Source organism: Diabrotica virgifera, chromosome 6, assembly GCF_917563875.1.
Source record: "Diabrotica virgifera virgifera chromosome 6, PGI_DIABVI_V3a".
In the NCBI taxonomy this organism is placed as follows: Eukaryota; Metazoa; Arthropoda; class Insecta; order Coleoptera; family Chrysomelidae; genus Diabrotica; species Diabrotica virgifera.
The window spans coordinates 71,502,032-71,527,166 of NC_065448.1; the positions used below are offsets into that span (position 1 = coordinate 71,502,032).

At 33.1% G+C, this 25,135-nt stretch overlaps 1 protein-coding gene across 1 annotated transcript; it reads left to right on the forward strand.

Annotated features, from left to right (window-relative positions):
• Positions 1-7,158: 7,158 nt before the first annotated feature.
• On the forward strand, positions 7,159-24,714 carry LOC126887524 (uncharacterized). The gene is made up of 2 exons (XM_050655155.1): positions 7,159-7,983; positions 24,270-24,714. The coding sequence occupies exons 1-2, from the start codon at positions 7,189-7,191 to the stop codon at positions 24,690-24,692; spliced, it is 1,218 nt and encodes a 405-aa protein (XP_050511112.1). The 5' UTR covers positions 7,159-7,188; the 3' UTR covers positions 24,693-24,714.
• Positions 24,715-25,135: the final 421 nt, after the last annotated feature.

Sequence of the window (25,135 nt, forward strand, 5' to 3'; positions counted from 1 at the left end):
TGATAAAGTACTAGGACCAAAGAACATACCTCCTTTATTTTGTTTGCGGTGCTTCAAAATAGGTATAATCTATTTTGGTAACTCATTATTATTTAATAAATACATATAAGTAAGTACCTACATATAAGTATATAAATTTTAGTTACTCATACATATGTTAGTTTAGCTAAATATTATAATATAATAGTTTATGTAGATAACTAAAATTTATAAATATGTATTACTTACTTTTTAAGTAATATTGCAGAATGTAGGTACTAACTACATTCTCATTTGCCATTAAAATATGTAAATATAATAGGTATTTGGTAGAACCAGATGAGATTAGGTGATGCTGAACATACTTCTGAGCAATATAGCACTTGATAGCACTTTCTTAGAATATCCTTAAAAATATATTCTTCTAGTACAAAGATGTGCAGTAGTAGTACGTTCTAAGTATATAAATAGGAGGTTTATAGCACTTCCTTGGAATATTCTAAAAAGTACGTTCTTAGTATAAACTAAAAAGATGTGCGGTAGTACGTTCTAAGTATATAAATAGAAGGTTTATAGCACGTCCTTGGAATGTTCTAAAAAGTATATTCTTAGTATATACTGAAAAGAAGTGCGGTAGTACATTCTAAGTATATACATAGAGCGTTTAAGTAGGTACTGTAATGTAGTATATACTCAGTATGTGCTATGCACATTCGCAATGGTAATTACGCATATTCTTAGTATATACTTTTTCTGAAAAGTATGTTCTATGAATCTACTAAGAACATGAAATTGTTATGTGGGTAGTAGTGTGTTAAGTATTTATTATAATTTTTGTGCCTTTGGATTTGTCTTCATTGGGAGTAAGATAATACGTATTATTAAAACATTTTTATATTTTATACTTCACTTCGTCTATTTGTTACCGTGAATTGTCATAATATCCGAGAAACCGTAAAAACAATACCGTCGTAGTGTATTGGTAGCGCATTCGACTACGGATCGAAAGGTCCCGGGTTCAAATGCCGACGATTGCTGTCTTTTTTTTGGAAAGTGGTAAGTACTACAATTAGTTTAATATAAAAAAAATAAAAATAAATTGGTTAATGTATTTTATTTCGTTGAAATCATATAATAGAAGTATAACTTCTTCCGTGCGTACAAAGTACACACACATTCTTTTTTTTTATTTAGCTTAATGCCCCGACAACTAATGACCATTGGCATGGTACAGTGGATTTTTCCAATCAGGTGCCTAGTGTAATGTGTAGTGTGTGTAAATGTTTTGTCACTTAGCGAAGTCGACGGCATTGTCTTTGCAAAGAGACGCTAATTGTGTCCGAACATCTGCGGTCCCTCCGGTGAGTACCTACCTCTCCCACAAGGATAGAAACTATTTTCATTTATTAATTATTAATAAATGAAAAATTCTTCACCTAGGTGATATTCGAACTCAGGACCTTTTGGTTCAAATGAAGGCGCTCTTACCACTGAGCCACAGAGGGGTTAATTCATAATTTAAAAATAAAAATCTACACTCCTGACCAAAAAAAAATCGGGACACCTTAAAAATGGGTCATTTTTGATGTCTCGAATCTCCTAAACCTGTTGTCCGATTTTAGTGATTTTTTTAATATGTTATAGCCTTATTCTCTAAGAATATGGATGTAGTAATAATGTTGCTGAACAGGTAAATGTAATTGTATATCGTGTGTAACAATAATACTGTGTTTTTTCCTGAAAGTTCGTAACACCCTGTGGAATATTCTAGCATTTAAAAAATATTAAAATTAAAACGCAATTGTAGCCTTAGCCTTTCTTAACAATCTGCTTTTTTACTCATTCACTTATGTTGGATACTGAAAAAGTTAGGTTCTTTGACAACTAGCCATGTTATTAATCAATACAGGGTGTTTCTAAATAAGTACGACAAACTTTAAGGAGCAATTCTGCATGAAAAAATAATGACAGTTTGATTTATAAACATATGTCTGCAAATGCTTCGTTTCCGAGATACCGGATGTTGAATTTTTTTTTACACACTGACGATTTATTTATTGGTCTAAAACCGGTTGAGATATGCAAATGAAATTTGGTGGGTTGTAAGAGTCAGTTATTGCGCATTTTTTGACATACAATTATGTATTTTATATTCACCATTGGCGTGCATACGGGTCATATTACCCGGTCATATTACCTGTATGCACGCCAATTGCAAATATAAAATTTTTAGTTGCATGTCAAAATATGTGAAATAACTACCTCTTAAAACCTACCAAATTTCATTTGCAGATCTTAACCGGTTTTAGAGCAATAAATAAATCGTCAGTTTGTAAGAAAAAATTCAACATCCCGTATCTCGGAAACGAAGCATTTGCGGACATATGTTTATAAAGCAAACTGTTATTATTTTTTCATGCAGAATTAACCCCTAAAGTTTGTCGCACTTATTTAGAAACACCCTGTATTGATGAAGAACATGGCTAGTTGTCAAAGTACCTAACTTTTTCATTATCCAACATAAGTGAATGAGTCAAAAAGCAGAATGTTAAGAAAGGCTAAGGCTACAATTAAGTTTTCATTTTAATATTTTTTAAATGCTAGAATATTCCACAGGGTGTTACGAACTTTCAGGAAAAAACACAGTATTATTGTTACACCCGGTATCCAATGACATTTACACGTTCAGCAACACTATTATTAACTCCATGTTCTTAGAGAATAAGGCTATAACGGATTAAAAAAATCACTAAAATCGGACAACAGGTTTAGGAGATTCGACACATCCAAAATAACCCATTTTTAAGGTGTCCCGACTTTTTTGGAGTGTACATGTTTCGGGATTTATTTCCAAAATCGCTCATTCACGAAATAATGAATTTATTCCATTTTAGTCTGGGCTGATTATTATCGGAGAATAGGCCGTTTTTGGGAAAAGTTATTTACCAGCAATTTCATTGCTGGAATCGAAACTTATGATTATATATTAATAATATAGGTATGCAAAGTCCGCAGATAGTGTACTCTTTTTATTAACAAAATGGCGCCCCCAAATCGTGTTTTTTTTTTAAATTTTTGCTCCATAACTCCGAACATTTTAACTTTACACCGAAAACACCCTAATAAAAATTCACCGAAATTAAATTCTGCATAAAGACGTGTTTTTCCCGATCTGCTCCGATGAAAATTTTCCTCGGAAAATGCGGGTTTTCCCAACAAAATCTTTAAATTTCAAATAAAGTTGTAGATCAGTAATTATCTACCAATAATTAAATAACTCTGTGACATAAAAGCTTTCTTGGTTTAGATTATAGTTCCAGAAGTCGGTGAAAATTAAACGAATATTTTAGCAACAATTCAATTGTTAATTAATAATTTACGGTCGCAATAATAACCAAAATAATTATGATACACTGATCAAACTTTAAAATCTTATAAAGATGAGATGCCTATTTAATATTTTGTCGACAAAATATAAATTTTTAATTTTTTTGAATAATCTTTAAATGTTTAAAAAAAATAGTTATAAACAAATTAACGTTTCTCAGAAAGTTTTTATTATATTCTAATTTTAAAAAATAACTAAAATGCGTATTTCAAAAATGTTGAAAATGAATGCTTTAACACTTTTTTTCAACCATTTGCAAAAAAGTTATGAAACAGCAAAGTAAGCATACGTTTACTACTTTGCTTATAATTTTTTTAAATTCTTTCAAAGCGTAAAAGTGAGTTTAAAGTATGGTTTGTTCGACAGTAAATGGATGAGTTCAATTAGTGCGGTCGTAAATATTATTAAATTTATCTGACCTGGCCCATTGTTAAGCCCCACCCGGAGCGATAAGCCACCGAGGTAGACAGAGTTGGTCTTTTGCAATTAACACTGACTAGATGGTACTCCCATAAGAAAGGCTGAAATAAATTTTACCTGAAACCGGGCCTTTTATACTATTATCGGTTAATCCAGGATGTTTATGGTGGTAACTAATTGAACTCAACCATTTACTGTTAAACATATCATACAAGCTAATTACTTACAAAAAATATCGATTATTAGTTTAATGGTTATATTTTAATTAAAGATTATAAATATTTTTTTTTGTAATTTACACCCGCGAAAGTAGACTAATACAGTACCGTAGCTATGTATTATGTATTATACCCGTCCAAATACACAACTCGCGCGAGTTTAAAGCGTGTCAGTCGCTTCGAGTGAACATCTCCGGCTCTGTATCAAGCCTACTTTCGCGATAAAAATTACAAAAAAAAAACATTTTTAATCTTTGATTAAAATATAACCAATGAACTAATGTTTGATATTTTTTGAGAGTAATTAGTTTGTACCATAAACTCACTTTTAAGCTTTGAAACAATTAAAGCAAATTATAAACAACGGAGTAATCGTATGTTTATTTTCTGTTTAATAACTTTTTTGAAAATAGTTGGAAAAAATTTTAAAGAATTTATTTTCAAGACCTTTGAAATACGCATTTTAAGTATTTTTTAAAATTATAATATAATAAACAATTTCTGAGAAATGTTAATTTGTTTATAACTATTTTTTTTAAACATTTAAAGATTATGCAAAAAAATGAAAAATTTATATTTTGTCGACAAAATATTCAATAGATATCACATCTTTATAATCTTTCTAATTTTGATCAATGTCTCATGATTATTTTGGTTGTTATTGCGACTGTAAATTGTTAATTAACAATTGAATTGTTGCTAAAATATTCGTTTAATTTTCACCGGCTTCTGCAGTTATAATCTATACCAAGAAAGCTTTTATTGCACTAAGTTATTTAATTATTTATAAATAATTACTTGCCCAAAAAATTTATTTGAAAATTCGAGATTTTGTTGGGAAAACCCACATTTTCCGAGGAAAATTTTCGTCGGAGCAAATCGGGAATAACATGCCTCTATGTAGAATTAAATTGGGGTGAATTTTTATTTGAGTGTTTTTGGTGTAAAGTTAAAATCTTCGGAGTTATAGACCAATAATTGAAAAAAACACGATTTGGGGGCGCCATTTTGGTAATAAAAAAAGTAGCATAAAAAAGTAGTAGTCTGTGGATTTTGCATACCTATATTATTAATATATAGGTTCATAGTATTCGATTCCAGCAATAAAATTGCTGATAAATAACCTTTCTTTGTACTTTACTAATTAGACCAGCGTATTATAACTATTTTTTTTTCAAAATTTAAAGATTATGCAAAAAAACGAAAAATTTATATTTTGTCGATAAAATATTAAAAAAGCATCTCATCTTTATAATCTTTATAAGTTTGATCAATGTATCATGATTATTTTGGTTATTATTGCGATCGTGAATTGTTAATTTACAATTGAATTGTTGCTAAAATATTCGTTTAAAATTCCAAAACACCAATTTGGTTTTCGTAGCAAACATGGAACAATAGAGCAAACACATCGTATAGTCAAACAAATCAGCAATGATCTAGAAAACAAGAGGTACTGTAGTGCAGCTTTTCTAGATATCAGCCAAGCATTCGACAGAGTGTGGCATACAGGACTCCTCCATAAGCTGAAGAAAAATCTTCCGTATCAATATTATTTAATTATAAAATCGTATCTGACAGACCGCTTCTCATTAGTAAAACAACAAGATGCTCGCTCAGAACTATTTAAAATAATATCCGGCGTCCCACAAGGTAGCGTACTTGGTCCCTTACTATACCTGTTATTTACTGCTGACCTACCTACAACTAGATTGACAACAGTCGCAACATTCGCGGATGACACAGGTATTATCGCATCTCACACAGACCCCCAAAGAGCTTCGCATAACTTACAAGCCCACTTAAATAGAATAGAAAAATGGTTACAACAATGGAAACTAAGAGCTAATGAAACAAAATCGACCCACATGACATTTACCATGCGAAGAGAGAGCTGTCCACCAGTATACATAAACAACAAACAATTATTACAAGTAGATACAACCAAATACCTGGGCATACATCTAGATAAAAGACTAACATGGAGAAAACACATATTAACCAAAAGAAAGCAACTTGGACTCAAACTTCAACAAATGTACTGGATTCTGGGTAGACATTCAAGACTGTCAATTGAAAATAAATTAGTGGTATACAAAGACATACTTAAACCCTTATGGACCTATGCCATACAGCTATGGGGCTCAGCCAGCAACTCTAACTTGGAAATTATACAACGTTTTCAAAATAATAGTAAACGCTCCAAGGTACGTCCCCAACGCAATAATAGAGAGAGACCTGAAAGTTCCCAGCATCAAAGAAGAAATCAGCAAATACAGTGAAAAGTATGAAGAAAGACTTAGTGCGCATCCAAATGATTTCGCGAGTGAATTATTAAACACGGAGGGTGAAGTTCGCAGACTTAAGCGTTATAAACCAACTGACTTACCAAATAGATTTTAGATAAATTAGAACTATTTTAAGTTTTACTTTATTTTACTAGTAGTACTATCTATACATTTGTTGATAATTTAGAAAGGAAAGTTTTCATTGGAATTCTTACCTACAGGTCATAACCTAAGAAAATCATAACTTTAACTGAATGTTCCTAACGGAACAGATTGTTAAATAAATTGGAGTAATAAAAAAAATAAAAAAAATATTCGTTTAATTTTCACCGGCTTCTGGAATTACAATCTATACCAAGAAAGCTTTGAGTCACTAAGTTATTTAATTATTGATTAATAATTACTTACCTAAAACTTTATTTGAAAATTAGAGATTTTGTTGGGAAAACTCGCATTTTCCGAGGAAAATTTTCGTCGGAGCAAATCGGAAAAACGTATCTCTATACAGAATCTAATTGCGGTGAATTTTTATTTGGGTGTTTTTGTTATAAAGTCTTAAAGTTAAAAATCTTCGGAGTTATAGAGCAATAATTGAAAAAAATACGATTTGTCGGCGCCATTTTGTTTATAAAAAAAGTAGCACACTATCTGCGGACTTTGCATACCTATATTATTATAATATAGGATCTTATAATTCGATTCCAGCAACAAAATTGCTGGTAAATAACTTTTCCATGAATTTTGCTAATTAGCCCAGAGTATTTGGCTTTGACACACTGTATATTAGATAACGATTATTTGAATTTTGTGTTGATAAAATTTGTAAAAAATGTTATCGCACTTATCGCACCTTCAAAAATGATCCAATTATGATCTTTTTTCATATCATTACAACATGTACAAAGTTTTAGATGAAAAAACCAAAAATGATATATTTTCGTACATCGAAAGAACTGTGGAAGATGCAAATTTTTTCGAATATAAAATAGATTTTAAAGTATTGCCAAATTTGTACAGATTTGAAGGTGAACGGCTTATAGTTTCGACACATATAAAGGGAGTTGATTATCTGAAGAACAAGTTATGTCTGGATTTAACTCTTAAAATAAGTGAAAAATGTGAAAGTGACAACGTTTTAAGGCAATTTTTTAAAAGGGAGCAATACCTTTTCCAACACATAACACGCTTTTTAATGCAATTATGTAGGAAAAGGAAAGTAAGATATCCTGCCTTTCCTTTTCCCATGTGTTTTAAGATGTTTTCTACAGATGACAGGGATGTGTTAGTTTATAATAACTTGTTTTCAATGGGATTCCAACCGATTCATAGTAGATCATTTTCACCCATTACAATTAACGTAATTTTACGACAATTGGCCGAATTTCATGCCCTTTCCTTTTCTGCATTTGATCAGTGCACCGAAGAGTTTCAAGAACTGTTATCAAAGTGGTTACCAGATATTAAATCTTTACTTGCATCCTTAAATCTTGAAGATAACTTAAAAACAGGTCTACAAGTTGTTGCAGATATGTTGATGGAAGAAAAAAGATTTGATCTGAAGGAGAAAATGGAGAAGGATTTAAAAGATGGCTTTCTCGCTATTGCTAACAAAGTGTTGTCAGAAGTCCCTGAGGAAGCTGTAATAATTCACGGAGATTTCTGGTATCATAATATTTTAATTTTATACGAGGTACGTAATTTATAGTTTTTCACCAAAGTACTCCGCACAAACCTCATGGAAATTAGGTCCCAGTGGATTTCGTTCATACTTTGGGAAAATACTCTTTGAAGCATCCTGATACAAAGTTCTCATGGGCACAACTCAATCGTATGAAGGATTTTTAAGATATAGAAGCACAAACTCGGAAAATTATAAGATTTACTGGGTATTCTAATTCCCTGAGTTACTGGTTATCTGGCAACATGTAGAAGTTTGGACCAAGGAAAAGTACTAGTAGTCTAGGATTCTTTCCTGGCTATCCAATGACGACCTTTACTTTAACCTTGACCTTCAACGGACGTCATCTTCTAGAGTTTCGTGGGTTTTCGACATTATATTGATATAAACAGATGTTTCATGGGTTTTTGGGATCGATAAACAAGAATATGACATCAGAATTGACCTCCGGAGGACGTAGTGGCCAGGGCCACTGCAAGGGACGTCATCTAGAGTTTTAATGGTTTTCGGCATTCAATTGATGCAAACGAATTACTGGAGGATTTTTTGAGGTCGCTAAACACGAATATGCCACTAGAATCGACTCCCGGAGCACCTGGTTTCCAAGGTCAATGAAAGGCGCTCCTGGTGCTTCGAGGGTGTTTGGTACTACATTAATGCAAATGGATTAGTTATAGGTTTTTGGGGTTGCTGAACACAAATACGTGATCCACACAGACACAGGAGCACCTGGTGCCCAAGACAGGTTTCCTTCTGGAGTTAAAAACCTAAGAGTAATCCATTAGATTCCTCCGACACTCCAGAAGATAACCTGTCTTAGGCACCAGGTGCTCCCGTGTCTGTGCTGATGACGCATTCGTGTTCAGCAACCCCAAAAACCTATAACTAATCCGTTTGAATTAATGCAGTACCAAAGACCCTCGAAACTCCAGGAGCCCTTTTCATTGACCTTGGAAACCAGGTGCTCCGGGAGTCGGTTCTGGTGGCATATTCGTGTTTAGCGACCTCAAAAAACCCTCCAGTAATTCATTTGCATCAATTAAATGCCGAAAACCATCGAAACTCTAGAAGATGACGTCCCTTGCAGTGGCCCTGGATACCACGTCCTCCGGAGGTCAATTATGATGGCATATTCGTGTTTAGCGATCCCAAAAACCCATGAGTAATCTGTTTATATATATATATATATATATCAATTTAATGATGAAAACCCTCGAAACTCTAGAAGATGACGTTCGTTTAAGGTCAAGGTCAAAGTTAAGGTCGCCATTGGATAGCCAGGAAAAAATCCTAGACTACTAGTACTTTTCCTTGATCCAAACTTCTACATGTTGCCAGATAACCAGTAACTCAGGGAATTGGAATACCCAGTAAATCTTATAATTTTCCGAGTTTGTGCCTGTATATCCTGAAAATCCTTCATACGATTGAGTTGTGCCCATAAGAACTTTTTATCAGGATACTTCAAAGAGTATTTTCCCAAAGTATGAACGAAATCCACTGGGACCTAATTTTCATAAGGTTTGTGCTGGGTACTTTAATAAATTTCTGCACATTCAAAGATGATACAGCTTTCACTGCCTTCTCTCGCTTAACTTACATACTGCTAAGGTGTTTTTTAATAAAAACCAAGTCTCCTTCTTGCAGTGCCTATCCGATTTGGATGTTGGCGACCATCATGGCAATTTGTACTTTGCACACTGCTGCTATGAAAAGATTTGTGGTTGTTGTGCTGAACCATGTACGTAGATTTTTCAGCCATGAAATACTTCGCCTTCTTGGTCCACGTTTTCCTTGTACTTTCCCTGTACGATCAGTTGCAGTAGTCCAAATCTCGCTGTTCCTAATGATGTGACCGAGGTATTCGGTTTTGGCTGTCATTGTTGAGGATAACAGTTCTTTTTATTTTTGCATTCTCAATAAAACACTCTGATTAGTAACGTGATCGGTGTACGATACCTTCAGGATTCGACGATAAAGACACGTTTCGAAAACCTCAATTTTCTCGTAGGTGGCGTCTATGAGAGTCCACCACTTGATTCCATACAACCGTATAGGAAAGATATAACATCTAGGGGAGTGCAATTAGAACGAAAACATGCATTGTTTCGGAATAATTCAAACAAGAGTTTGTATACATATTAAAGTAAAAAGTTCTACTCGCGGATTTGACCGCTAATTGTTTATTAATTGTTTAAACAATAACAATTATTGTTTTGTATAAATCATTTTAAAAATATCGTTGAATTCATCATTTTACATTGATCAAATATATTTCTATTGTGTTTTTGGTTGTGCTGAATCCGAATATGGCATTACAATTTGAAAATTCTTATACAGAAGCTCTTATACAGTATGTTTGCGTAGCTAGGAACCACATGGAAAACTTTGTTATTCTCAATTTTACGGAAAAAAGTTAATCTTCATAAAATACTCTGGATAGTCAAAAATCTAAAACTCAACCATAAGATATTAAATTTTATCAATTTTATACGAGTTATGTCAAAAATATGAATTTCTTTCCAGTAAAGTCCCTTTATACAACTTTATATTCCAGAATATCAAAAAATGCTATTATGAAAAGTTGTTTGAAATTAAAAGCTATATTTTAATATACAATTACATCATTCTAATCGAAAAAAATTTCAATTTTTTCTCAAATTACGAATACTCATTATCATTTTATTTCAATTATTGTAACTATTTTATTACCAATTTTACGAAAAAAAGTTATTCTTCATAAAATACTCTACCTGGTCTAAAATCTAAGATACAACCATCAGATATCAAATTTTTTCAGTTTTATACGATGTATGTAAAAAATATGAATTTTTCTTAAGAGTTAAGTGCTTTTATTATTCACAATATTTTAATTAGAAGGACGTAATTGAACACTGAAACATACTTTTTAATTCCAAACAATTTTTCTTAATAACAATTTTGAATTATAGAGGTACTTTACTCTTGAGTGAAGTTCATATTTTTTGACATACCACGTATAATAATAAAATTTTATATTTGATGGTTGTATTTTAGATCATATATGATGCAAAGTATTTTATTAAGAATAACTTTTTTTCGTAAGACTAATAATAAAAAAGTTATCAATAGGTTCCAAGTTACGCAGACATACTGAATAAGAGCTAAAAAATTTTTTTGTTGAATATTTATTATTGTTGAAGCTTATTATTAAATGTATTTTAGGTATGTTTTACAGAAAAAAGTTTTGATCACTTTGTATAAAAATCTTTTTAGGTGGTAATTTTCGGTTTTTGTATTACATTTTTGTTATCTTTCTTAATTTTCTCAAAAAGAAATAGTGTAATTCATTTCTAAAGTAAAATAATTTAGTAAATTTTAAAGACAACATCCTAAGCTTTAAAAGACACCTACAAAACTGTAATAGACCTGGTTCAAACTTGAGTAATACCGTCTTAAAAGTGGTGTTAATTCTGTAAAACTATCAAGTTTTCAAAAATTACATTTTTTGAGACGTCGTATCATTTGAATTAAATTTTTAAAATTTTTTTTGAACAAATCATCGTTTAGTAAGATGTTTGAAAGGTAAGTTGTGCAAAATTGAGAGTTTTATAAGAAAAATTGTATTAGTTACACATTTTTAAATCATTTTTAAACAAAATTCATGTAAATATCACTTTAAGCCCACACCGTACTTATGCCCATACATTTTATTTCTTTTTATTATAACCGTAAGATAGCTTAGGCAATTATTCTTCTTTCATGTTTAATTTCTAAAATTTCATTTGATCGATCAGTTAAAGAATTACATTAAAATAACTCAACCGTGCACTTTGTCGTACGCGAGTTTACAGCGCGCCAATGTTTGTGAGAAGGGTGACTTTAGCGTTATAAATAAAAAACTATAGATCCTACAGATTTAATTTTAGAAAAATCTTTATATAAGGTTTTTTTTTGTAAAATTTTCTGAATTTTTCAATGGTCAAGTCAATTTTTTTCTAAAATTTATATTTTCGGAGTTATTTAAAAAACATCTAATTTCGCAGTTCATTTGTTTAATAAAAAATGAAGCACCCACTTCTCTAGTAGAACTTTTTGATATGTTATTTATTAAACATTTCTAAATGAAATTACAAAAAGTTTTATCTTGTTTGATTTTTTCCGAAGTGAAAATCTATATGCACTCCCCTAATCGTATTAACTTGATTTTTATGGGTATTGATAAATCATACCATTTGAATAGCTTAGCCATTTTTTGAAAGGCAGATCTTGCTGTCATTATCCTAGATTTGATTTCTAGAGAATGATCCCAATTTTCATTGACGTTCGTACCAAGGTATGTTTTTACTCTTTCTATTTGTTGACCGTTCACTGTTCACACTGATTCGTCCAAATGGCTGTTCCTTCTTAGAGCATACATTTTGTTTTATTAGTTTTTAGTAAAAGTCCATATCTCTGACTTACTTATTCGTTAACTCTTGGAGAGCTTCAGAACTGTCAGCTAATACCAGTATATCGTCTGCGTATCTTATGTTAGCTACTGATAAAAATGTGATTGAAAAACCAATAAGATGCTTAAAAACATTACTTGCCATGTGATCAAACAATATGATCAATGAGCAACTTCTTTCGATAGCCTCAATTATTACTAGAAACTGGAGACTAAGGAACAAACTTTTTAGTATGCCTTAGGTTATGTTAGTTTATTGAAGGAATATTAAATTTTATCATCATTCGAACTGTACCTACTCTACTTTTCATTTAACTAAGTAGAAGGGTTTCTTCCTCTTGATTCTTCTAAGATGTGCTAAGATTGCTAAAGGAGAAAAACCAGAATAAAAGTCGAGAATGAACTAACATCGGAAGTAGAAATCAACTCGGGAATCAGACATGGGGATAGCTTGAGCCCATTGCTTTTTAATTTATTCATGGACAAAATCATAGAAAACATTAAAGGTACTGGAAAAGGATATAAGATGGCGGAAAAACAAATAAAAATCCTCTGTTATGCTGACGACGCAATCTTAATCTCCGATAACGAGGATAACCTACAGCGAATGGCACAAACTTTCAATACAGTGGCGAAGAACTATATATATATATATATATATATATATATATATATATATATATATATATAATCGGTTTAAATCGTCCTCCGACGTCTTCCGATGCCCAATCTCCATGCATCTCTATCTTCCCAAAGGTCTTCGTCTAAACCTCTCTCTCGGATCTCTCTGTCTATTCCTTCTCTCCAGCTCTTTCTGGGTCGGCCTCTTTTTCTTTTTCCATTTGGTGACCAATCTAGAATCTGTTTGGGCAGACGGTGTTCTGGCATTCTCTGCACATGTCCATGGCACATGGCGAAGAACTACAACATGAAAATATCAACAGCTAAGACAAAATCCCTGGTAGTGTCAAGGGAACCCATAAGATGCAAATTAGTAATTAACAACGAACTAATTGAACAAGTCTCGAGATTCCAATATCTGGGAATCGAAATATGTAGTTATGGAGATGTTAAAGAGAGCGTCCGAAATCGAGCAAATAAAGCCAATTACGTGTCAGGATGTCTGAGGGATATCATCTGGAGAAACAAAGATATGAGACTGGAAGTGAAAGTACGCATATACAAATCATGTGTAAGACCGATCGTGACATACGCGATAGAAACAAGATGTGACACAGCAGAAACCAAGAGGATACTGAGAACATCAGAAATGAGAACGCTGAGGTCAATAACTGGGAAAACACTGAGAGACAGAATACCGAACGACAGAATAAGAGATCTCTGTAACATACAAGATATAGTACGGTGGGGAAGACAGAGGCGACGAGAGTGGAATCAGCAGGTGACGAGAATGGACAGCGAGAGCACAGTATAAAGAGGGACAGTAGAACCACTCTCCGAAAAATTGGAAGTAAAATCTGTAGTCGCGCATGGCGACCGCGCAATGTTCTTAGTCGCTTGTGCCCCACTCTCGCATTGCTAGTCGCATAGAAACGTACGGGTTTTAACAGGGAAAACCCGCATCCACCACTGGTGAATTATTATCAATTGCGTATTGCCGGTAATACTTCTTGAGATCAAAGTGCTGACAGAGAAGTGGTTTTACTGTCCCTCTTTATACTGTGGCGAGAGAATAGCCCGTATAGCCAGGGATTCGAAGCCAACAGGCAAGAGACCAATAGGAAGGCCCTTTAAAAGGTGGCGAGATAGCTGGCAGTCAACATCACAGCTACGAATACAAGCTCAAAATCGGTAAGGAACAGGCCGAGGCCTATTATAAGAAGAAGAAGAAGATTCTTCTAAGAGGACAGTGTCCTCAAGGAGCTGGATGGCCTCAACATTGGTCATTTTTCGTGAGTCTTGGCAAATTTTTCAATGGTCTTGTTAACAGTATCCATTTATAGGTATCATCATTGATTATAGTATTGGGAGGTCCCCCAATATCTCAATCAACGGTATCATGGAGGTCAGTGTTCCTATAGGACCAAGAAGCGCCGACAATGCTCCTTAGCACTTTGTTTTTTAATCGCTGGAAAATCTAAATTACTCTTGCTAACTCAAATCACAGCTGGATGTCCATATCTGTTTTAGAATCTGTTTATATAAAAGTATTTTGTTGTATATTGTCAGGATGGATTGTCTTCCAAATAGCTCATATGTTTTACTATACTTGATGTTGAGCTGTTCTCTTTCCTTTTGAACATGGGATTTCCAGCGTAGCCTAGTATCTAATATACAGGGTGTTTTATTAATAATTGTCCATATAGTAACTGGAGAAACCTTAGCACAAAATACGAAGATTTATCCTAAAACAACGCTAAAATACTTATAGCCCAGTAAATTAACGGGAAATACGGCGATACCGTGTAATTTTCAAGGGCAACTCCGAATTACATGAAAATTGGGATTTAGGTTCTACTTACCCTCCACTTCAAAGTTTAATTTGTGCCGTTGGTTGCTTTTACTTGGGGGGTGACAGTCACCCCTTCTCGTCGGTGAAAAAACATAAGTTCAAGATAAGTACGGAAATAGACAAATTGACTGATTATAAGCAACTTTCATTCTATAGAGTTTTTTATGGAAGTCAATACTATTTGCGATTGAAAATGTTTATTTTTCTACAAAAAAACTACGTTTTCAGACGGGTTTTCGCAAATAACTCAAAAAGTAAATATTTTATCGAAAAAAATATTTTTAACAAAAGTGTAACTTAGAAAAAAACAAAAAGACTTGTGTATTAGTAAAGTCTATATACATATAGCAAAAGCAAATTTGTACCTCATGAAAAATAGATTTTTATTCGTCCAATTCCAAATCGAATATTTCATCGTGTAATAAATAACACAGTCCAACAAAAAAAAAATTTTGTCTTGCTGCCGAAAAAAACTCAACTGATTTTAGTTAATTCATCTCTGCTGATCCCAAAAATACAAACCTTTTCTTTGTATCAGCTCTAGTTTTCGAGATATAACATACTCATCAAATACTTAAATATTCTTACATTTCTGTATATTCCACCACTATAATTTCAATATGTTTATAAAGAAACTTAATGTTGTTCTGAAGCTATTTTCTTGTGGCATTTTTACAATTTTAACTATTTAGAATGGGAAATAAGCCAAAATATTATTAAAAAAATGATTTTTATTAACGTTTCGACGCCCAAATCGGGTGCCGTTGTCAAAATACAAAATACTATTAATATAAACAAAAATGTTGTTGCTTAGTAAAAAAAATTCTTCTAATAATTTATTTAATTTGACTCATTTATATCGGCAATTCAGATACATATGATACATTTTAAAGTAGAAGACTTTAAAATGATATTGCCAATATTTATGAGTTGCGTTCCTGGGACGACTTTACTGAAAGATAGTTCATTCGATTACATGAAATCAACCCCAACTCAAGAATATCCGTCACAAAAAAAAATCATAGCATGTGATCTGCCTTTAAAACTTAAGATAAGAAATTCTAAGACAAATGGACAAATGGACAAAAGGGCATATAAAGCCTATTTTGGTATTCATTTAGGAGATCAAGATAAATCCTGGGCTTCACATGTAGTGTGCAAAACTTGTCTTGAAAACTTGCGACGGTGGACGACATGACAACGAAAATGTTTAAATTTTGGTATTCCAATGGTATGGAGGGAACCAAAAAATAATTTTGACAATTCAGCAAAGACCATCATAGCCTCGATTCAGCAATAAGACCAATTCCCCATCAGCTTAAGCAGATAGGTACCCATTCCAATATTTAGCAGCTACGTTACCAAAGGATAATGTCGAAATGTTATCTGATGAACTACAGACTAATAGATTTGAGAAAGACCATAATGATTTTGAAGGGGATTCAACACGTCCTGAGCGCTTACTCAGGAAGAGCTAAGCGATCTTATCAGAGATTTGAACCTTCCAAAGGATTCTTGAGATGCTTGCCTCCAGACTAAAAGAAAAGAATGTTCTTCACCCAAACACCAAAATTACATACTACCGTAATAGAGAAAAACATCTTTTGCCTTTTTTTCTCAGAAAGATGATATGGTTTTTTATAACAACATTAAAGGACTGTTAGAAGAAATGGGTGTATCGGAGTATACATAATAATATTACACCAGATGTAATAATGTAATAATACACCAGATCACTGGCATCTTTTTAAACGAAGTTTAAAGTGTGTCCTTCTACATAATGGCAACAAATATGGAAGTATACCAATTGGGCATTAGAGTGGAAGAAATGCTCAAAATTTTTAACAAATACGGTTGTCATATAAGAATTAAAATACCTCTACAGCCACTTAGACCGTTTCCCAGAAAATATTGGAGACCTTAACGAGGAACAAGGGGAACGCTTCCACCAAGATATCAAAACGATGGAAGAGAGGTATCAGGGGAGATGGGGTAATCAAGAAAATCATATAAAGGGAAATTTATAGGTAAAGCTGAATAACACATTTTTGCTGCGACGCTGGTTAGGTTAGATGAAAAGTTAAGTTTTTTTGGCAGATATGTGTGATGATTTTTGTTGTACAATAAATATCTTACTTTTTATTCGTGTTTTGTTTATTTCATGGGTAGCAGCACTATATAATATATTTATGTAGGTAGTGCTGCGTTAAATTACCCTACATGTGAGAAATATGATCTGTTGTCGTATTTTCTAAAAACGATCTGATGGAGCAAATCTGGTGGCATTTTTGGATTCAGCAGACCCAAATTACCTAGAAACAGTAAAAAAATTTCCGGCAGCAAACTATGTGTTTACCAGTGATAATCAACAAATAAAGCAGTTTTCGGGAAAACCCATTTAAACTTTTTAATGTGTTTAAAGAAATCTTTATTTTAATTGTTTATAAAAGTTTCTAGCATTAAAATTAAGCAATTTACTCCCAAAATAAAGTTGGCTGCCCTTTTTTTTGGTAAAAAAATCATGAAAATGTCCCCGTGTTTAGTTTCCCAAAAAACGTTACCGCTTTACAAACAATTTACTTTACTTATCGAATGAGCCACTAATCACGAGTGTATACAAAGTTTGAACAGCCATATCTTAACCAATTTTTATCTCACAGAAAACAAAATAAAACTAGATATTTATAACAGCAAAACCTACATTTTTACTGCTTTAAATTTTTTGTATCACTTATACTTTTTAAGTTATTTTGAAAAAAGGAAATTTTTTCAAAATTTTTAGGAAAAATTTTTTTAACATAAAACCAAATTTTTAAAAAAATAGGCACTTCATACCGGTCAAACTTATAGATCATATAAACAATACACATACATTTAAAGTAAATGGTAAAGCGGTAACGATTAATTTTATTTAGGGTGCTAAATAGAGGCATATTTTCACGATTTTTTTACCAAAAGGTAGGGGCCAATATTTTTTTCAGCGTATCTTGTTTATTTTTGATGCTAGAAACGTTTGTAAAAAATAAAAATAAATCTCTTAAACACTTTAAAAAATGTTAAAAAGTAATTCCCGAAAAATCCTTAATTTTTCGGTGATTTCACGTTGAAATAGTCGGTTTGGAATTAGACGAATATGAACGTATTTTTCATCAGCTACAACTTTGCTTTTACTCGGTTTAGAGACTTTACTGATACATTTTTTTCGTTTTTATATAAGCTACACTTTTGCCAAGAATATTTTTTTCGATAAAATATTTACTTTTTGAGTTATTGGGGAAAACCGTCTGAAAACGTAGTTTTTTTGTCAAAAAATAAACATTTTCAATCGCAAATAAGTCGAAAGGTATTGATTTACATAAAAAACTCTATAGAACGAAAGTTGCTTATACTCGTAATCAGTCAATTTATCTATTTCCGGGCTTATTTCAAACATACATTTTTTCACCTCCGAGAAGGGATGACTGTCATCCCCCAAGCAAAAGCAACCAACTGCACAAATTCAACTTTGAAGTGGAGGTTAAGTAGAACCTAAATCCAAATTTTCATGCAATTCGGAGTTGCCCCTGAAAATTACACTCCAAAGCGGTCATTTACTGGGTTATTAAATAAAATATGGTTTCTTATTGAGTTACCTAAAGGTTATCAAAAAATTTAAAAACTATTTTTGCTTAGCATTTTAAATCTATTCGACGTATCCTTTTCATACTTGGCAGGAAGTATAGGTACTGTACAAACTACTAAATTATATTAAACAAACGTTTCTGGCTATTACCAGAGGTACGACGGGGGAAAGTGAATGGTTGACCCTTTCAAAATTCTACGCCACTGGCGGAATTGCTATTTTAGTCCAATATTTGGATTCTCCAAATGTTCTATGAAAATATTGTACTCGTCATTCGTAACGATAAAGTCATTAGTTTTCGAGATATTTGAAGTTGAAAATGCAACGGCACAGCTATTTTGGTTAATGTATTGTGCCCCTTCATTTTTAACTTCAAATATCTGGAAAACTAATGATTTTATCGGTACGAATGAAGAGTATGTTATTTACATAAAAAGTGTTGTAGAATCAAAAAATTGTACTAAAATAGTAATTCCTCCAGTGGAGTAGAACGTGGGAAGGGTCAACCATTCACTTTCCCCTGTTGTACGCCTCTGGTAGTAGCCAGAAAGGTTTATTTAACATATTTTAGTATGGTGTACAGTACCTACACCTTCTACCAAGTATGATAAGGATATGTCGAATACTTTTAAAGTACAGGATACAAATACCTAGTTAATCTTTATTTAATAGGTATGTTTGATTTAGAATTTAAAATTTTTTTGTGCCAGTACTTTAAAAGTATCTCAAATATCCTTATCATACTTGTCAAAAAGTGTAGATAGTCTACACCCTACTATTAGATGTTAAATAAATGTTTCTGGCTACTACCAGAGGTGTACAGGGAAAAGTGAATGGTTGACCCTTTTCAAATTCGACACCACTGATGGAATTGCTATTTTAGCGCAACTTTTAGATTTTCCAATACTTTCTATGTAAATAATATACTCTTCATTCGTAACGAAAAAATCATTATTTTTCGAGATATTTGATGTTAAAAATGAAGGGGCACAATACATTAACCAAAATAGCTGTGCCGTTGAATTTTTAACTTCAAATATCTCGAAAAGTAGTGACTTTATGGTTACGAATAAAGAGTACATTATTTTCATAGACAGTATTTAAAAATCCAAATATTGGACTAAAATAGCAATTCCGTCAGTGGCGTAGAATTTGGAAAGGGTCAACCATTCACTTTCCCCCATCGTACGCCTCTGGTAATAGACAGAAACGTTTGTTTAACATAATTTAGAAGTTTGTACAGTACCCATACTTCTTGCCAACTATGAAAAGGATACGTCGAATAGTTTTAAAATGGCGAGGAAAAATAATTTTTACATTTATAGATAAAACACCCTGTAACTCAGTAAGGAACCACATTATATTTAAGTGTTTTAGGTTAAATCTTCGTATTTTGTGCTAAGGTTTGTCCAGTTACTATATGGACAATTATTGATGAAACACCCTGTATCTTACCCAAATACACAGATCAAAATAATCTAGGGAACACCTATATTAATAATAGCTTTAAATCAATGTCAGCTGCAAATACAAAAATAAATTTTTGACTTCCTAATTAGAAATCGAACGAGTCGTACGCTTAAAACAAGCTCAAAAATAAAATTAGTTTTTAAGTGTTAAAAAGCAACAAAGTAATTCTAGTTTTAGGTAAAGAGTGAATCTAAGTGATTGTTCTTACGGCAAGTATAAAAACTGTGAGTACAGATTATTATTTAATCCAAATAATTAACATTTACGCTAAATCCAAGTAGACAGTAATCAATTTTGGATATATAGCAACAACTTTTTATACCTACCTGCTATCAGTTCTGGTATCAAAGGGACAGGACCCTACTTTTAAAACTTATCGATGACAATAATAATTGGCATCCAGCAGACATGCGGGACATTCGGCTGAAAATTGTCCAACTGTTTCGGAAACCCAAACATCTCAAATACAAAATGCTGCTCCAACTACTTCAACCGCTCCAACTACCTCAACTGATCAAATAAACAATGAATACATTCCCCGAACGCAAACTATATCTTCGTTTACTCCTACACTATCGACTAAACCTAATATTCATATTTTACCCGCTACTCATGCTACACAGAGTACTGACACCCAACAAATATCACACGATCCTCCTTCAAACAAACGAACTATTTCTGAAATTATAAGCCCTCCCCCAAATGATACTCCAGAAAACAGCTCCCTTCCAGCTCCAAAATTAAAAAAGCCAAAGTCTTCAATCACAGATACAAGATCAATTCAAGTAATGGAAGATATAAAAAATTCAGCTAGACTAATGTATGACGATACTTCAGTAACACATTCAATATCTTATGAAACATTCGTAGATATATTGGAAAATTTTCATACAAACGATCTCGAAAGCCTATTGAATATTTTAAGTCAACTACACGAAAATTTACCAAATAAGAAATCAAAATCTAGATGCACCAGACTTCGAAACAAAATACTTAAATTCATACAACCAGACACAAACACCGAATTCGAAAATGAATTTGAAAAAGATAAACAATGACTTTCTCTATTATCTAGTGGAACCTACGTAATATGCCCTCCAAGGACTCAAGACATACAGTAATCATAATATTATATTATATACCGATGCCTCTAAAACCATGGAGGGAGTGGGAGCAGCATTTATGTTCAATAAAACTAAAATATTAATTAAACCCCCGAAATTAACTTCAATTTATACAGCCGAGTTAACCGCTATCCTCAACGCAATAAATTTTGTGGTAGGTAGAAAATAACATGAAAAATCCTGTCATTATTACGGATTCCCTAAGTTCTGTAACTGCCTTAAATGACCTATATCCTCTTTATTCAAGTCTACTACTCATTAAATCAGCATTACACCAATTGCAAACTATAAATATCAATGTCAACTTTGTATGGATTCCATCACATATCGGAATTGCTGGTAATGAAGAAGTAGATTCATTGGCAAAATTAGCAGTATTAAGCACGGAAGCTGCATCTAGATGTAAAACCTGTAATCAAGAACTTGGTAATCAATGCTTGGCAAACGAAGTGGAATCAATCAACATCCAAACTGCGAGAAGTAAAACATTCAATACTACCTTGGAAATCAACCCCAAATAAGCGATTACATCAAACCATTCTCTCTCGTCTGAGAATAGGCCACATCGCCATCACGCATAAACATCTGCTGGAGAGTGAAGTAAAACCACAGTGGTACGTATGTGATATTGTGCTCACTGTTCGCCACATTTTACTGGAGTGTCCTCTGTATTGCATGGAGAGACTTCAATATAAACTACAAGACACCTTACAAGCAATATTAAGTGACGGAACTGATATGAATAATTTGACATCATACTTGTATTCTATAAATGTAGTAAATAAATTGTAAACCTTTTAATTGTATTGCGCCAATGATCCTTTGAGGTTGAAGCATATTTATATAAATAAAAAAATAATAATAAAAAATAAATTTATGTTTTTAATCATTTTTGTAGGTTTTTCGATTATTGTACCAACTTGGACGGTAATGCTAATAAGAATGGCTATCAAAAATTTAACAAAACTTCAATATGCGTTTTTTGCCTATAAAGAGATAAAAAGTATCTAATATTTGTTTATTGGCACCTACTTGATTTTCGATGTCTATGTGCATTTTTATTTAGATTTGCAATTGACAATAATGGAGACACATTATGTAAATCGCGAAACGCAGTGGCATGATATCGAGATGATTCAAGCTGACAGAAGTCAAAGAGACGTTGCTGAGGTCCTCCACATGAACAGAAGTGTCATTATTAATAGTTTGTGGTTAATGTTCCAATAAACTGGTGACATTGCTGAACGTCATTCAACTTTCTTGAAACCCAAATTTGTGTGGGCGTTTTAGTGTCTATGCGAGGTTTTAGCCTTTTCAGCAATAGTTTCTTGTACAGCTTCGAAATTACATGCAGTAAGAAAACTGTGTTTAATTAAAATGTTATTGTTTTTTAGTGGAAACAAGTTTAGACTCTGTAAGCTCGGTTTTAGTAAGCAAATTCAAGAAAAATCACTAATATTAAATAATGATTCGGACGAATGAACCGGTTATTTCGATAGACCAACTTTTGTAAAAGTTCTAAATACAGTGATGAGCGCGCTAATAACCGGCAAAATAAAGCAAAAGATGGAACACATAATACAGTGTGAAGTAAAGAGAGATGAAACTAGTAAAGGTGGAAATTATCGATATAAACATATAAATGCACATTACATTACATAAGGTTTGTTCTAGCATCAGTGTCAAACGGTTTGAAACCATCAGCGAATAGTGGACCAGCGCGAGTAGAGGGGATAGCACTGGTGACTGTATTATGTTCTCTCACTGATCAACTGTTTGCTGACGGTTTCTGACTAGTTTGACTGTTTGCTAGAACAAACCTAATGTTTCCCACCTTAAGACGTATCGGAGGAGTACAACAACTGTCACTGTGAGAGGAGAATTTTATAAAATACTTAATACTTCTGTCACAGACGTCTAAAGGTGTGACACTATCTAATGTAATATTTTCGAAATCTATCTATAGATTCCGAAACATCAGGTGTCAGAGGATGGCAAGAGACTCGAATTGAATCAAAACGAAAACGATTATTTTCTTTTTTGTTATACCTTACTCGGTTTTAGAGTACAAAATGACCACGTTTCATTAACGTAATCTGCGACGCATTATTGGAGTGTTCTCCTAGGGGAGCCGCTTGGTACTACTGTACCTCGGTTAACAGATTACTGGACTCGTTGTCGAAATTATTTTTCACTCATTCCTATTACTTTCTTTCCTTTAATAATTCTTTCCTTTATTTCGAATTCTGTCCTTCCACTTTGTTGGAGTCTCGTCCCAAGGTACAGATAATCAGAGCTTGGCTCGATGAATGCTTCACTGACTGCTTCCTTAAGGTCGATTCGCATTTTACGGAACGTCAACGTCCCGTCACGGACCGGCAACGTCCCGTCAAAATATTCTGTAGTGTAGTTTAAAGCAGGAAACCCATTATGAACGCCCGGCACGGCACAGCTATGAGCTGGCCGCTCATAATGGGTTACGTTGCATTTAAAACTATACAAATGAATTTGGACTGTCCTGTGCCGTGCCGGTCGTTCATAATGGGTTTCCTGCTTAAGCCAGGATGCCAGCACCATCACGTAACGTTCTGGCTTAAAATACACTACAGAATATTTTGACGAGACGTTACCGGTTCACGACGGGACGGTGACTTTACGTAAAATGCGAATCGACCTTATATCGCAAATGGTGTTTTGTCGTATATTGTATTGGAGCTAAATGTCGGGTCAATTTTATCAAGTTTTTGGTCCAGTCTGCTCTGGTATAGGGACCTGGTGCGGGAGCACGCCAAATAGAATTCTATTTTACTGACGTCACGTTGCCTAGCAACCGTCGATTCTCCCATTATGAAATTCTATTTTGTGACGTCAGCAATATTTTGTGACGTCTATTTTGTGGCGTTCTATTTGGCGTGCTCTGGGCCCTGGTGCTCTCGTAATATAGCCCAGTTAGTTTAAATTTTGACTTTTTGATTATTTCTTCATTATCCTCCTTCGATGTTTCATTTATTCCATGTTTGAAGGAGATATGGGTTTGAGATATTAGTAGATAATGGTCAGATCCGCATTATATACACCTCTGTATACCCTTGTGTCTACACATTCGTATACCCTTGTGTCTCTGTGTACCCTTGTGTAAAAGTTCTAATTTTCAAAATCTAATCTAAATTTATTTTTCAGAGGAACAATCCGGACGTTGTAAAAGATCTAAAGTTTATATCCTGGCAGATGTCAACTGTTCATTCTCCCGTACTAGATTTGGCATATTTCCTGTATTTTATCTATTCCGAAGACATACATCAAAATTTTGAAACTTACGTAGAATATTACTATAGGGAATTTTGTAACTTCGTGGGAAGGATAGGAAGTGATCCAACGAAGTTTCCATTTTTGACTCTCTTAGACCATTTTAAGAGATATTCGATAATGCCATTGCTGGTTGCTATTGGTGGAATCCCATTAATAACAGTTGATCAGCTTGATCCAGATAATGAGGATTTCGAACCTATTACTTACTCCAGTCTTAAAGATGATGTCAAGAATATTATTAAAAAGAAAATACTTGGTATTCTGGAATTACATTATAAGTATTTTGGAGACTAGTTTAATAAAATATTATCATAAATTTTTTATTTTATTTCAATTGTTTTCGATAGATTTCCTAGATGGCAATACTAAGATGAAATTATTGTAGTATTGGCTCACTTGCTGGCAAATAAAATTATCATTATTTTTGGTTCTAAAATCATGTACTAGTACACTTTAAGCCATGGTTTGTTAGAACAGTGAGCGACGCACGGCATACGCGTACAGCAGAATCTGTTGTACTCGACGCACGGCAGATTTGAGTAAAGTCGGTTTGTTAGCATAATATTCTGTCGCTCTCAAAATAGTTTCAGTTTTTAGTTTGACGTTTGTTCTCACGAAGGGTATACGTAGAAAAATGAATTCTGACAAAATCAAAGCAATCATTTTATTACTCCTATAGGAGGAGGAGGAAGAAGAATTAATAATCTTCTTCTTCTTATGCAATCCACTAATGGATG